Raw genomic sequence first — 16,211 nt, 5'->3', positions numbered from 1 at the left:
ATCCAGGCACTTGTCATCTCCCGTCTGGATTACTGCAACTCGCTGTTGGCTGGGCTCCCTGCCTGTGCCATTAAACCCCTACAACTCATCCAGAACGCCGCAGCCCGTCTGGTGTTCAACCTTCCCAAGTTCTCTCACGTCACCCCGCTCCTCCGCTCTCTCCACTGGCTTCCAGTTGAAGCTCGCATCCGCTACAAGACCATGGTGCTTGCCTACGGAGCTGTGAGGGGAACGGCACCTCCGTACCTTCAGGCTCTGATCAGGCCCTACACCCAAACAAGGGCACTGCGTTCATCCACCTCTGGCCTGCTCGCCTCCCTACCTCTGAGGAAGTACAGTTCCCGCTCAGCCCAGTCAAAACTGTTCGCTGCTCTGGCACCCCAATGGTGGAACAAACTCCCTCACGACGCCAGGTCAGCGGAGTCAATCACCACCTTCCGGAGACACCTGAAACCCCACCTCTTTAAGGAATACCTAGGATAGGATAAAGTAATCCTTCTAACCCCCCCCCCCCCTTAAAAGAGTTAGAGGCACTATTGTAAAGTGGTTGTTCCACTGGATATCATAAGGTGAATGCACCAATTTGTAAGTCGCTCTGGATAAGAGCGTCTGCTAAATGACTTAAATGTAAATGTAATAACATCGAGCACACAGCCATGAAATCTCCATAGATAAACATTCACAGTAGAATGGACTTACTGAAGAGCTCAGTGACTTTCAACGTGGCACCGTCATAGGATGCCACCTTTCCAAAACAAGTCAGTGTCAAATTTCTGCCCTGCTAGAGTTGCCCCGGTCAACTGTAAGTGCTGTTATTGTGAAGTGGAAACGTCTAGGAGCAACAACAGCTCAGCAGTGAAGTAGTAGGCCACACTAGCTCACAGAACAGGAGCACGTAGTGTCCTCGGTTGCAACACTCACTACCGAGTTCCAAACTACCTTTGGAAGCAATGTCAGCACAAAAACTGTTCATCGGGGGCTTCATGAAATGGATTTCCATGGCCGAACAGCCGCACACAAGCCTAAGATCACCATGCGCAGTGCCAGGCGTCGGCTGGAGTGGTGTAATTCTCGCCGCCATTGGACTCTGGAGCAGTGGAAACACGTTCTCTGGAGTGATGAATCGTACTTCACCATCTGGCAGATGGACGAGTCTGGGGCTGTTTTTCATGGTTCGGGCTAGTCCCCTTAGTTCCATTGAAGGGATATCTTAACGCTACAGCATACAAAATTACATTATAGACAATTCTGTGCTTCCAACTTTGTGGCGACAGTTTGGGGATGGCCCTTCCCTGTTTCAGCATGACAATGGCCCAGTGCACAAAGCATGGTCCATACCGAAATGGTTTCTCAAGATTGGTGTGGAAGAACTTAACTGACCCCTCAACCCCATCGAACGCCTTTAGGATGAAATGGAACGCGACTGCGTGAACGCGACTCAATACATGTTAAAAATCACCTATGGCACCGAATACAGCTGTGAGTTTTTCTGGGTAAGTCTCTAAGAGCTTTGCCCACCTGGATTGTACAATAATCTTGATCATTGCTAGACAGCCGATTTAAGTCAAAACTGAAACGAGGCAACTCAGGAACATTCAATGTCGTGTTGGTATGCAACTCCACTGTACACCGACTGTATAAAACATTAGGAACACCTGCTCTTTCCATGACATACACTGACCAGGTGAATGCTATGATCCCTTATTGATGTCACTTGTTAAATCCACTTAAATCAGTGTATCTGAAGGGGAGGAGACAGGTTATAGAATGATTTTTAAGCCTTGAGACATGGATTGCGTATGTGTGCCATTCAGAGGGTGAGACAAAAGATTGAAGTGCCTTTGAACGGGGTATGGTAGTAGGGGCCAGGCACACTGGTGTGAGTTTGTCAATAACTGCAATGCTGATGGGGTTTTCACACTCACATTTCACACTCACTCGCTCTTCTTTTCAGTTCGCTGCAGCTAGCGACTGGAACGAGCACTCAAACACTCAAATTGGACAGTTTTATGGGGTGTTGTCTCTTGTTGTGATGTGTGTTTTGTCCTATTTATATTATATTTATTTTAATCCTAGGCCCCCGTCCCCACAGGCCTTTTGCCTTTTGATAGACCGTCATTGTAAATAAGAATTTGTTATTAACTGACTTGCCTAGTGTGGAAGGACCACCAGAGGGCAGGCTGGGCTCACGGATAGTAGCCCAACAAGGCATGTGAGACAAGGTAACCAACCAGAGGCAATTAAGCACAGCTGATGGTACTAATGACATATTCTCTTTCCCCTATAAGAGAGAGGAGGGAACCAGCAGGAAGGAAGAAGAAACTATCTCTGTAGAATGGCTACCAAGAGAGGGGAGCTATCCAAGAAGATCCATTAAGACAAATCTGTGATTGTTGTTATAGTTTAAGTGATTGCCTATCCAATATACTGTGTCTATGGGGTCAGATTGCACTTCCTAAGGCTTCCACTAGATGTCAACAGTCTTTAGAAAGTTGTTTCAGGCTTCTATTGTGAAAGGGGAGCGAATAAGACCACTCACAGTAGGTGGCTCAGCTGAAAGCCTTTAGTCGTTTATCTTGCACGAGCTCCGTTCCCTTTCTAATGACAAAGGAATTGTCCGGTTGGAATATTATTGAAGATTTATGATAGAAACATCCTAAAGATTGATTATATACATCGTTTGACATGTTTCTACGAACTGTAATGGAACTTTTTTGACTTTGTCTGGACTTTGTGCTCGCACTTTGTGCATTTAGATTACTGGACTAAACGCGCAAATAAAAAAGGGGGTATTTGGACATAGATAAACTTTATCGAACAAAACAAACATTTGTCTAACATGGAGACCTGGGAGTGCCATCAGATGAAGATCAAAGGTAAGTGATTAATTTTAACACTATTTCTGACTTTTGTGACACCTCTCCTTGGTTGGAAAATGGCTGTATGGTTTTCTGTGGCTAGGCGCTGACTTAACAATCGCATGGTGTGCTTTCGCCGTAAAGCTTTTTTGAAAATCGGACACAGCGGCTGGATTAACAAGAAGTCTATCTTTAATCGTATGTATAACACTTGTATCTTTCATCAATGTTTATGATGAGTATTTCTGTAATTTGATGTGGCTCTCTACATTTTCACCGGATGTTTTGTTTGAGACAATGCATTTCTGAACATAAAGCGCCAATTTCAAATGAGGTTTTTGGACATAAAGATTAACTTTATCGAACTAAACACACATTTATTGTCTAACATGGAGTCCTGGGAGTGCCATCCGGTGAAGATCAAAGGTTAGTGATTAACTTTAACGTTATTTCTCACTTTTGTGACACCTCTCTTTTGGAAAATGGCTGTATGGTTTTCTGTGGCTAGGCGCTGACCTAGCATAAATCGCATGGTGTGCTTTCGCCGTAAAGCCTTTTTGAAATCAGACACGGTGGCTGGATTAACAAGAATTCTATCTTTAAAATGGTGTATAATACTTGTATGTTTGAGGAATTTCAATTGAGATTTCTGTTATTTGAATTTGGCGCCCTGCAAGTTCACTGGCTGTTGGTGAGGTGGGACGCTAGCGTCCCGAACGATCCCAGAGAGGATACCCAGAGAGGATAAAGATAATCGTCTTGTCGGTTTTGAGCCAGCTTACAGCTTTGCTAGGTCTTTCTTTGCTGCACCTGACCATATCACCGGTCAGTAATCAAGATGGGATAAGATCAGAGACTGAACAAGTAGTACAGCTGATCTGTATGTCAAAAACGCTTAACATATTTTTATAACATCTCTCTCCCAATCTTCACAACAACTTTGTCAATATGACTTGACCATCCAATGTTACTCCTAAGAGTTGTTCAACTTGTTCAATTGTACACCCTTTATGCACAACTCCAGTTGAGGTTTAGGTCGCAGAGAATGCTTTGAACCAAATACAATGCTTTTGGTTTTAGATATATTTAAGACTAGTTTATTGTTAATTATCCATTCTGACACCGACTGTAACTCCTTGCTAAAGCCTATGTTACACAAAGCATTCTGAATGCAATTTATGTTGCATGCATCAAAGTTCCATCTGGGTTCCTCTGTGTGTCACCCCCCAAAAATTGTGCATAAACGATGTCGTCCCCACATTGACTACAAGAACGTATTCCAACCAAAAACCATGGGTTACAGGCAACATTCTGAGCTGGGCTGAAGGCTAGAGCTTACAATGGGACCCGGACGCTTACAAGAAATTCCCCTACGACCTACGAGACATCAAACATGCAAAAAGACAATATAGGAGGAAGGTGGTATCCTATTACACAGGCTACGATGCTCGTCGTATGTGTCAGGGCTTGCAGCCAATAACGAATTACAAAGGGAAAGCCAGCCATGAGCTTTTAAAGAGGTTAACAATCACAGATGAAATAACAGGGCGCGTTCTCAAAGCATGCGCAGACCAGCTGGCAGGTTTCTTCACAGATATTTTCAATCTCTCCTTGTCCCAGTCTGTAATCCCAACATGTTGGGACATCAATTCCGGAGCAAACACCAATTATCCCGGAGCTAGCCAGCTGAAGAGTTCCATCAGCCACTCCTGGGCTACAATTACCTATCCGGACCCGTTTTACTGCCGATGCGGAGCCCCACCGGGCCTTCACGACTGGGATACCGACGTTATCTGCCCGAGGGAGTTATTCAACTGGCCCCTCCATCGCGACGTAACCTGAACGCCCATATGCTAACTGCGGCCCGCTAATCGTTAGCTGTCTTGAGCATATCGGCTGCTATCTGAACAGGTCTATCGAACAATCTTACGCCGCGGGCTAGCTTAGTGGAGGCCTCACTGCTCCATCTACGGCTGCCCCCTGGACACTATGATCACTTGGCTACATAGCTGATGCTTGCTTGACTGTCCATTAATTCACGGTACTCCATTCCGTTTATTTGTGTTTTATCTGTCGGCTCTGTGCTTTAACTCAGGATCTGTGTGTAGTTAATCCGACCCTCTCTGCCTAGCCGTCGCCATTTTTACCTGCTGCTGCTGTGTTAACTGACTAGCTGCTGCTATCTCACCTGTTGTTTTAGCTAGCTCTCCCAATCAAGACCTGCAATCACTTTATGCCTTATTGTATGTCTCCCTCAAATATCAATATGCCTTGCATACTGTTGTTCAGGCTAGCTATCATTGTTTTGGTTTGCAATGGACCCCGTAGTTCCACTCTCCGTACCTCTGATACCCCCTTCGTCCCACCCCCCACACATGCGGTGACCTCACCCATTGAGACCAGCATGTCCAGAGATACAACCTCTCTTATCATCACCCAGTGCCTGGGCTTGCCTCCGCTGTACCCACGCCCCACCATACCCCTGTCTGCACATTATGCCCAGAATCTATTCTACCACGCCCATAAATCTGCTCCTTTTATTCTTTGTCCCCAACGCTCTAGGCGACCAGTTTTGATAGCCTTTAGCCGCACCCTCATCCTACTACTCCTCTGTTCCTCGGGTGATGTGGAGGTAAACCCAGGCCCTGCATGTCCCCAGTCACCCTCATTTGTTGACTTCTGTGATCGAAAAAGCCTTGGCCTCATGCATGTCAACATCAGAAGCCTCCTCCCTAAGTTTGCCTTACTCACCGCTTTAGCACACTCTGCCAACCCTGATGTCCTTGCCGTGTCCGAATCCTGGCTTAGGAAGGCCACCAAAAATTCTGAGATTTCCATACCCAACTATAACACTTTCCGTCAAGATAGAACTGCCAAAGGGGGAGGAGTTGCAATCTACTGCAGAGATAGCCTGCAAAGTTCTGTCATACTTTCCAGGTCTATGCCCAAACAGTTCGAACTTCTAATTTTAAAAATTAATCTCTCCAGAAATAAGTCTCTCACTGTTGCCGCCTGCTACCGACCCCCCTCAGCTCCCAGCTGTGCCCTGGACACCATCTGTGAATTGATCGCTCCCCATCTAGCTTCAGAGTTTGTTCTGTTAGGTGACCTAAACTGGGATATGCTTAACACCCCGGCAGTCCTACAATCCAAGCTTGATGCCCTCAATCTCACACAAATCATCAAGGAACCCACCAGGTACAACCCTAAATCCGTAAACATGGGCACCCTAATAGACATTATCCTGACCAACCTGCCCTCCAAATACACCTCTGCTGTCTTCAATCAAGATCTCAGTGATCACTGCCTCATTGCCTGTATCCGCCACGGGTCCGCGGTCAAACGACCACCCCTCATCACTGTCAAACGCTCCCTAAAACACTTCTGCGAGCAGGCCTTTCTAATCGACCTGGCCCGGGTTCCCTGGAAGGATATTGACCTCATCCCGTCAGTTGAGGATGCCTGGTCATTCTTTAAATGTTATTTCCTCACCATATTAGACAAGCATGCTCCGTTCAAAAAATGCAGAACCAAGAACAGATATAGCCCCTGGTTCACTCCAGACCTGACTGCCCTCGACCAGCACAAAAACATCCTGTGGCGAACTGCAATAGCATCGAAGAGCCCCCGCGATATGCAACTGTTCAGGGAAGTCAGGAACCAATACACGCAGTCAGTCAGGAAAGCAAAGGCCAGCTTTTTCAAGCAGAAATTTGCATCCTGTAGCTCTAACTCCAAAAAGTTCTGGGATACTGTAAAGTCCATGGAGAACAAGAGCACCTCCTCCCAGCTGCCCACTGCACTGAGGCTAGGTAACACGGTCACCACCGATAAATCCGTGATAATCGAAGACTTCAACAAGCATTTCTCAATGGCTGGCCATGCCTTCCTCCTGGCGACTCCAACCTTGGCCAACAGCCCCGCCCCCTCCGCTGCTACTCGCCCAAGCCTCCCCAGCTTCTCCTTTACCCAAATCCAGATAGCAGATGTTCTGAAAGAGCTGGAAAACCTGGACCCATACAAATCAGCTGGGCTTGACAATCTGGACCCCCTATTTCTGAAACTGTCCGCCGCCATTGTCGCACCCCCTATCACCAGCCTGTTCAACCTCTCTTTCGTATCATCTGAGATCCCCAAGGATTGGAAAGCTGCCGCGGTCATCCCCCTCTTCAAAGGGGGAGACACCCTGGACCCAAACTGTTACAGACCTATATCCATCCTGCCCTGCCTATCTAAGGTCTTCGAAAGCCAAGTCAACAAACAGATCACTGACCATCTCGAATCCCACCGTACCTTCTCCGCTGTGCAATCCGGTTTCCGAGCCGGTCATGGGTGCACCTCAGCCACGCTCAAGGTACTAAACGATATCATAACCGCCATCGATAAAAGACATTACTGTGCAGCCGTCTTCATCGACCTGGCCAAGGCTTTCGACTCTGTCAATCACCATATTCTTATCGGCAGACTCAGTAGCCTCGGTTTTTCTAATGACTGCCTTGCCTGGTTCACCAACTACTTTGCAGACAGAGTTCAGTGTGTCAAATCGGAGGGCATGTTGTCCGGTCCTCTGGCAGTCTCTATGGGGGTACCACAGGGTTCAATTCTCGGGCCGACTCTTTTCTCTGTATACATCAATGATGTTGCTCTTGCTGCGGGCGATTCCCTGATCCACCTCTACGCAGACGACACCATTCTATATACTTCCGGCCCTTCCTTGGACACTGTACTATCTAACCTCCAAACGAGCTTCAATGCCATACAACACTCCTTCCGTGGCCTCCAACTGCTCTTAAACGCTAGTAAAACCAAATGCATGCTTTTCAACCGTTCGCTGCCTGCACCCGCACGCCCGACTAGCATCACCACCCTGGACGGTTCCGACCTAGAATATGTGGACATCTATAAGTACCTAGGTGTCTGGCTAGACTGCAAACTCTCCTTCCAGACTCATATCAAACATCTCCAATCCAAAATCAAAGCAAGAATCGGCTTTCTATTCCGCAACAAAGCCTCCTTCACTCACGCCGCCAAACTTACCCTAGTAAAACTGACTATCCTACCGATCCTCGACTTCGGCGATGTCATCTACAAAATAGCTTCCAATACTCTACTCAGCAAACTGGATGCAGTTTATCACAGTGCCATTCGTTTTGTTACTAAAGCACCTTATACGACCCACCACTGCGACCTGTATGCCCTAGTCGGCTGGCCCTCGCTACATGTTCGTCGTCAGACCCACTGGCTCCAGGTCATCTACAAGGCTATGCTAGGTAAAGTGCCGCCTTATCTCAGTTCACTGGTCACGATGGCTACACCCACCTGCAACACGCGCTCCAGCAGGTGTATCTCACTGATCATCCCTAAAGCCAAAACCTCATTTGGACGCCTTTCCTTCCAGTTCTCTGCTGCCTGCGACTGGAACGAATTGCAAAAATCTCTGAAGTTGGAGACCTTTATCTCCCTCAACAACTTTAAAAATCTGCTATCCGAGCAGCTAACCGATCGCTGCAGCTGTACATAGTCCATCTGTAAACTACCCACCCAATTTACCTACCTCACCCCCCATACTGCTTTTATTTATTTACTTTTCTGCTCTTTTGCACACCAGTATCTCTTCTTGCACATGATCATCTGATGATTTATCACTCCAGTGTTAATCTGCTAAATTGTAATTATTCGATTTATTGCCTACCTCATGCCTTTTGCACACATTGTATATAGATTTTCTTTTTTTTTCCTACCATGTTATTGACTTGTTTATTGTTTACTCCATGTGTAACTCTGTGTTGTCTGTTCACACTGCTATGCTTTATCTTGGCCAGGTCGCAGTTGCAAATGAGAACTTGTTCTCAACTAGCCTACCTGGTTAAATAAAGGTGAAATAAAAATAAAATAAAAAAATAAATGTTTTAAGCGGACCACCATTGTCCCTGTTCCCAAGAGCTCTAAGGTAACCTGCCTAAATGGCTATCACCCTGTAGAACTCACATCTGTAATTATGGAGTGCTTTGAAAGGCTGGTCATGACACATCAACACCATCCTCCTAGACACCCTAGACCCACTCCAATTCGCATACCGCCCCAACAGTTCCACGGATGACGTGATCTCAATTGCACTTCACACTGTACTCTCCCACTTGGACAAAAGGGGAAATAACTATGTGAGAATACTGTTCATAGACTACAGCTCAGCGTTCAACACCATTGTCCCCTCCAAGCTCAGGTTTGGCCCCAGGTGGTGAGGAAAGGCAACAACTCCGCCACACTGACCCTCAACACGGGGCCCCCTCAGGGGTGTGTGCTTAGTCCCCTCCTGTATTCCCTGTTCACCCACGACTGCGTGGCCGCGGACAACTCTGTCATGACTCTCTCTCTCTTGGGTGAGGACCACAAGCGTCAGATCAGCTCGGCAAAGGGCTGACAGATAACCAGACCCCCCCCCTCGCTAAAGTTTTATGACTTAACCAGATCGTAAATACCTGTCAGAAACTCTCCCTTCTGCTATGCATTATTGAGTTTAAAAAGTTAAAAACAAAAAGATTGGACATTGGAACATTCGTTTTGGAATCCAAACGTTGGGAAATGGTTGGTGGGGATCCAAACAATAATCATGTCATTTGTTGTTTTGTGATGTCATTAAGAATGGTATAACAAGATAACTAACTCTGTAAGTGTACACGTCCTAGTTATCGGATTTACATCTAAATGTTGGAAAGCTTATGATTAAATATGAAACAATTTGTGAAAAGATAGCAATGTGATTTTAGCCTTCAGTAACCATGCTCACGTGAGCATTGACATTATGCCGGCGTGATGGAACAACTCCTTTGACCAGAGTGCTTAAAAAAGACTTGTGACGATATTTAGATTAGACCAAGCAGGCAGACGATGTAAGCCAGACGTTGAGACTGTTTTAAGACTCTACCAGACCAGTGTGACAGATAGCGTGAGCTGAACGTGACAAATGGTTTAAAACTACAATACCAGAAAATGGTAAGACCCTCAAACTCTCGACAAGCGAAGGTGAAGACCAGACATTCACAATCTGCAGCTGTATATGTAAAATAGTCTAGGAAACTCGACCAAAGACGGACGGCAAAGTATGGTTTCCTCTCACCACCATAGGTACCTTTGAGGTATCAATTCTAACGAACAGGAGGAAGAACAGACCCCTCAGCAACGTGTGTTACGTCTGAAGGATCCAGTCTAAGGAACAAAGAAGCCTACTACCACTACAAAGGACATTGTGCCCTCTGGTGGACAAACCAAACTTACATCGAACCACTTCTCATAGATGTATCTGTTTCAACAGAGAAACGACAAAGACATACAAGCGTAAATACGCATTGCATTTCTCATCTGAATGAGCGGTCGTTCATGTGCAAAGTATTCATGTCTCCATGAGCATAGCTTCCACATGTATGTAGATATGGGTCCACCCTCTGTCTCACCCGCTCTTTACCCATCTCCACCCCATTTCCATTGTGTAACAAGCCGTCATTTCGGGTTAGTCCACTAGGGACTTTTCATTGCATTATGTTAGTAATCAATTAAACCTATAATGTGTGTGTGTTTATGTATTTCTGTGTGATTATTTAGTTAGTAAATAAATAATTAAGCCAATTTGTGTGTTCATCATTTAGGTTAGGGTTCGTGCAGATTCACAAAGTCAACGATGTTCAGAATGAGACTGATGAGGTAATAATTGATGTAAGAGATGTTTATATCTTTAGACTTTAAGTCGGGAGATAGTTTTTCCGTGGTGCCCCAAGATTGCTAATGAGTTAATTGTTACATTATTAGTTTAATCGCGTAATACTTAAACATGATTGATTTAATAAAATAACAGTCATCACATTGATAGTCATGTCACGACAACTCCAACATCAAGTTTGCTGACGACACGATGGTGGTAGGCCTGATCACCAACGGTGATGAGTCAACAACCTACAGGGAGGAGGTAAGAGACTTAGCAGTGTGGTGCCAGGACAACCACCTCTCCCTCAACGTCAGTAAGACTAAGGAGCTGATCGTGGACTATAGGAGAAAGAGGGGAGAGCACGCCCCCATCCACATCAACATGGCTGATGTGGAGCGAGTCGAGAGCTTTCAGTTCCTTGACATCCACATCACTAAGGACGTAATATGGTCCACATTAACTCGCACAGTCGTGAAGAGGGCACGGCTCAAAAAGTTCTACAGCTGCACCATCGAGAGCATATTGACAGACTGCAACGCCACTTAGTATTGCAATTGCACTGCCCTTGACCGCAAAGCACTACAAAAGGGTGGTGCGGACAGCCAAGTACATCACTGGGGCTGAGCTCCCTGCCATCCAGGACCTTTATACCAGGCGGTGTCAGAGGAAGGCCCGAAAACAAGCCATAGACTGTTCACTCTGCTACTGTCTGGCAAATGATAATTATTGGTCCCCAAAATATATTGCACTGAGCCTACACCCACACACATATATATACACTGCTCAAAAAAATAAAGGGAACACTTAAACACAATGTAACTCCAAGTCAATCACACTTCTGTGAAATCAAACTGTCCACTTAGGAAGCAACACTGATTGACAATACATTTCACATGCTGTTGTGCAAATGGAATAGACAACAGGTGGAAATTATAGGCAATTAGCAAGACACCCCCAATAAAGGAGTGGTTCTGCAGGTGGTGACCACAGACCACTTCTCAGTTCCTATGCTTCCTGGCTGATGTTTTGGTCACTTTTGAATGCTGGCGGTGCTTTCACTCTAGTGGTAGCATGAGACGGAGTCTACAACCCACACAAGTGGCTCAGGTAGTGCAGCTCATCCAGGATGGCACATCAATGCGAGCTGTGGCAAGCAGGTTTGCTGTGTCTGTCAGCGTAGTGTCCAGAGCATGGAGGCGCTACCATGGAGGCGCTAGGGTTTCATCAAATAACAAGATCTGTCGACCATTAGTGATTCCTCCCTTTCTGGCATGGCCAAAGTGCCTACATGCGGCAGAATACCAAGAAGCAGAATGCATTGTATAGAAAAGCAGGTCAGAGATTGTATTCTTGTCTCCAATTAGGGTATAATCAGCAATTGTCTCTGGGTTTTCCCTTAGCATCAAAAACAAACGCTGCTGTTCAGAATGTTCAGAGTTCTTTTCAGCTGGTAAATCAAATGGAATGGGCCAAGCTCCTGCTACTGTTGACAATATTATTTTTAGAATTTGTTTTCATTAGAGTTGATTGATTATCATTAATGCATGCACTTATTCAAATAATGCACCAACTGTGTACACCGATTTTAAACAATGCACTTTTTAGCTATTAAATGTGTATTTTAGTGTAATTAACACTGTCCACATTAGTTACAATGTCCCGAATGATTCTACCTCACCTTTGTGCTTTTGTTTCTTCTTTTTTTTTCTTCTTATCAAGGCCTGTACTGTCTTTCCTCCAGAAATCCTCCAAAACAATTCCTCTTTCTATTGGTTTATTCTCAGTGTTTCCTCATTCTTCTCGTTGTGCAGGGAGGAGTCTGAGCATGTCGAAATGACGCATCATATTCAACCTCATTTGTGGGCGATTTGATAGAAAACACACTTGACTCTGTTTTCTCCTGGTGAAATATGTACTCAGACTATAGTGGTCAGGGAATACTTACTTTTCCAGGGTCATCTTTAGAGCGAGGCACTTTGAGAAAACACTTGTTCAGGGACAGATTATGCCGTATGGAGTTCTGGGAGGGATGAGAGAGAAGAGAACAGACATGTCAGACATGTCTTCACAGCAACATTGTTATTTTAATTTTATTTCACCTTTAATTAACCAGGGAAGCTAGTTGACAACAAGTTCTCATTTACAACTGCGACCTGGCCAAGATAAAGCAAAGCAGTGCGACACAAACAACACAGTTACACATGGCATAAAGTACAGTCAATAACACGTTAGAAAAAAAAGAAAGTCTATATACAGTTTGTGCAAATGGCTTGAGGAGGTAAGGCAATAAATAGGCCATAGTAGCGAAGTAATTACAGTTTAGCAAATTTACACTGGAGTGATAGATGAGCAGATGATGTGCAAGTAGAAATACTGGTGTGCAAAAGAGCAGAAAAGTTTTTAAAAAACAATACGGGGATGAGGTAGGTAGATTGGATGGGCTATTTACAGATGGGCTATGTACAGCTGCAGCGATCGGTTAGCTGCTCAGATAGCTGATGTTTAAAGTTAGTGAGGGAAATATAAGTCTCCAGCTTCAGCGATTTTTGCAATTCGTTCCAGTCATTGGCAGCAGAGAACTGGAAGAAAAGGCGGCCAAAGGAGGTGTTGGCTTTGGGGATGACCAGCGAGATATACCTGCTGGAGCGCGTGCTACGGGTGGGTGTTGTTATCGTGACTAGTGAGCTGAGATAAGGCAGAGCTTTACCTAGCATAGACTTATAGATGACCTGGAGCGAGGGCCAGCCGACTAGAGCATACAGGTCGCAGTGGTGGGTGGTATAAGGGGCTTTGGTGACAAAACGGATGGCACTGTGATAGACTGCATCCAATTTGTTAAGTAGAGTGTTGGAGGCTATTTTGTAAATGACATCGCCGAAGTCGAGGATCGGTAGGATAGTCAGTTTTACGAGGGTATGTTTGGCGGCGTGAGTGAACGAGTCTTTGTTGCGAAATAGGACAGTCTATCATTTCTCACTCTGTTCGTATGACTAAAACAAGTAAATATTTTACTTCAGGGCACATTAACTGCCACACACCCCTGCCACACACCCTCCCAGGCACCTGTTAGGCCAACTAGATCTATTTCGCTGTGCTCTATTGTTTTCCAGGTCAAGAAAAGTCTAACAGTATTAGATGGTTGATTATGCAATGGAGACAGTGCATTTGTGATGCAGAATGTGATTAAGCAGTACTAAACATAAAGCATGCCATGGCTAGCATCACTGAATTTAATTGGATTTTGGGTTAAAAAAATATATATATACACTGAGTGTACAAAACATTAGGTACTGCTCTTTCCATGACAGTGACCTGGTGAAATCCACTTCACCTGTTAAATCCACTTCAATTAGTTTAGATGGAGAGGAGACAGGTGTGCCATTCAGAGGTTAAATGGGCAAGACAATGATTTAAGTGCCTTTGAATGGGGTATGGTACTAGTTGCTAGGCGCACCGGTTTGAGTGTGTCAAGAACTGAATCACTGCTGGGTTTTTGAAGCTCAACAGTATCCCGTGTGCATCAAGAATGGTCCCCCACCCAAAGGACATTCAGCCAACTTGAGACAACTTTGGGAAGCATTGGAGTCAACATGGGTAACGCTTGACACCTTCCAGAGCCCATGCCCCAACGAATTGAGACTGTTCTGGGGGCAAAAGGGGGCGCAACTCAATGCTAGGAAGGTGTTCCTAACGTTTTGTACACTCAGTTTATATCAAACAAGATGTGCATTTGATCCCAAAGGATAAGTGGTTCTCAATGGTAAAACATTGGAAACCTATGGAAACCTATGGAGCTACCAGCCTCTCCCAGCCTGTGGTGTGTAGCTCCTGTACCTACATTATAACACAGTAAAGCTCCAGTGCGGCTGGCCTGCCATGAACGGTCTTCTCCCTCAGGGCTCCTAATAATACCACTGGGGAGAGAAGACGACGGAGTACTGCGCTCTCGCTCTAATTTCCCCTTTCTTCTTCTTAATATCCCTTTCTCCCTCCCGCTCTATCAACAGTTGGGTCTTCATTCGCTCCTCACCGTCTCAATCCTCTCTCCACCTCTTATGTGAGCTGAACGCCTATGGTACGAATAGAGGAAAAGGAGTCTGAGTAGGGCCGAGTTTGAGAAAGAGTGAAGTAAGTATCTGTACTTTACTTGAGAATGCAGCATGTTAAAACAGAGTGACTACCTGAAATACAAATTGATTTATGTCCATGGCATCCTAAGAGATTAAACCATGATCCAAAACACACACGCAAATATCCCTGTATTAAAAACCACCAGGGCTCTCACAAGACGACAGCTTTGTCTACTACTCCGAGCGGTGACATCATTGGTCCCCCAGAAGACAGATATAGAAAGCTGAAGACTGAGCACATCTCTCCACAATGAGGCCTCTTCACCAGTTACTTTACTGTAGCAAGCCCCCCCCCCCAGGTGTACCAGGGCATAAACCGTTACCACGACGAGAGGCAGTGCCGCTCTCACTGAATGGGCTGATTTTGTCATAACCCGACACGATGGCATTGACAATAATGCCATGAGCGTCTACGACGGGAATAGAGCTAATGTGATTCGCTACCGCATCCGCCCATTCATGACGGAGTGAATAAGTAGCTTATTGGGCACACCTGGGGCGTTTGCTACTGCCCAGCTTCTAAATGAATCTTGGTGAAAGGCGGCATAAGGTGGAAAAGCAGATTGTCAAATTTACATCATAGGCTACTTCCTTGTTCTCTGGATACATTTGGGGATGTGGGGATTCGAGATTATAATCATTGTGACTATTGTTAGTTAGAACTCTGCTTTAGTAATATCTATGATGAGTAAAGGGTTGCAGGCTGTTACGTAAGGCTTATGCTGAAGCATGACAAGAGCCAGTTTGAAAAATGTGGGGTTTTCAGATGCACAGAAAGAGAGGCTGGAGCTTTTCTGCAGATGGCTAGAGGATATAGGCCAGAAGATGACATAAGCGTGCTGGAGCTATTAGCTAAGAGTGCAATGTGTGACAGTGCTTTTGGGGATTGACAGTAATAGGGCCCTATAAAATGTGTATATTTCCCCCCCAAAATTCCGTTTCCCCAGGTTTCCATTGTCCCGTTTTTCACTCAAAATCACACTTTTTAAAATAGAAAAACTAAATTCGATGTTTAAGTCCACAGCAATTGGATTGATGCAAATAATCATGATACTGTATCATTCTGCCAGGTATGTATAGACTACTTTGTAGTTAACATTTCATTGACAAGGTTTATGGGGAAGCCTTTCCATCTATTAGAATATTTTTAGCATCATCGTTAGCATCATCGCTAACGGCTACACAAAGTGGTAGCTGTGTGCACTGCACATACAGACGGAATTCTCATTGCCTCATCAGAAAGTTGCAAGAAATACAAGTCACTGACGCATTCTGTTCATGTCTTGTGATCAACTGGGCAAATTAATACATTTAGTTGATTCCCTACTTAAGTTCAATACATTTTTGAATATTGTTGATTTCCGTTTTATTGTCTGGATTCTGTGATTCCGTCCGCCTTCTGTACATCTCAGATTTTATAGGGCCCCCTAACACTAGTCAAAGTGAATCGGAGCGCTGGAGATTTATACGTCTAAGAGGGTGATGTGTGGGCTACGGTGAAGATAAAGGGTCTACACTGAGTGT

At 45.1% G+C, this 16,211-nt stretch overlaps 1 protein-coding gene across 3 annotated transcripts in view; it reads right to left on the bottom strand.

The window, feature by feature from the left end:
* LOC139542104 (forkhead box protein J3-like) overlaps positions 1-16,211 on the bottom strand; it is a 91,530-nt gene that overhangs the window by 26,864 nt on the left and 48,455 nt on the right. For all 3 annotated transcript variants that reach the window (XM_071347138.1, XM_071347140.1, XM_071347139.1), the window contains exon 4: positions 12,503-12,577. In XM_071347138.1, the coding sequence (XP_071203239.1) occupies positions 12,503-12,577 (75 nt within the window). The remainder of the gene's footprint in view (positions 1-12,502; positions 12,578-16,211) is intronic.

The sequence above is a fragment of the Salvelinus alpinus genome, chromosome 17 (assembly GCF_045679555.1).
Source record: "Salvelinus alpinus chromosome 17, SLU_Salpinus.1, whole genome shotgun sequence".
Lineage (NCBI taxonomy): Eukaryota > Metazoa > Chordata > Actinopteri > Salmoniformes > Salmonidae > Salvelinus > Salvelinus alpinus.
This window is presented reverse-complemented; position numbering and strand designations above follow the sequence as displayed.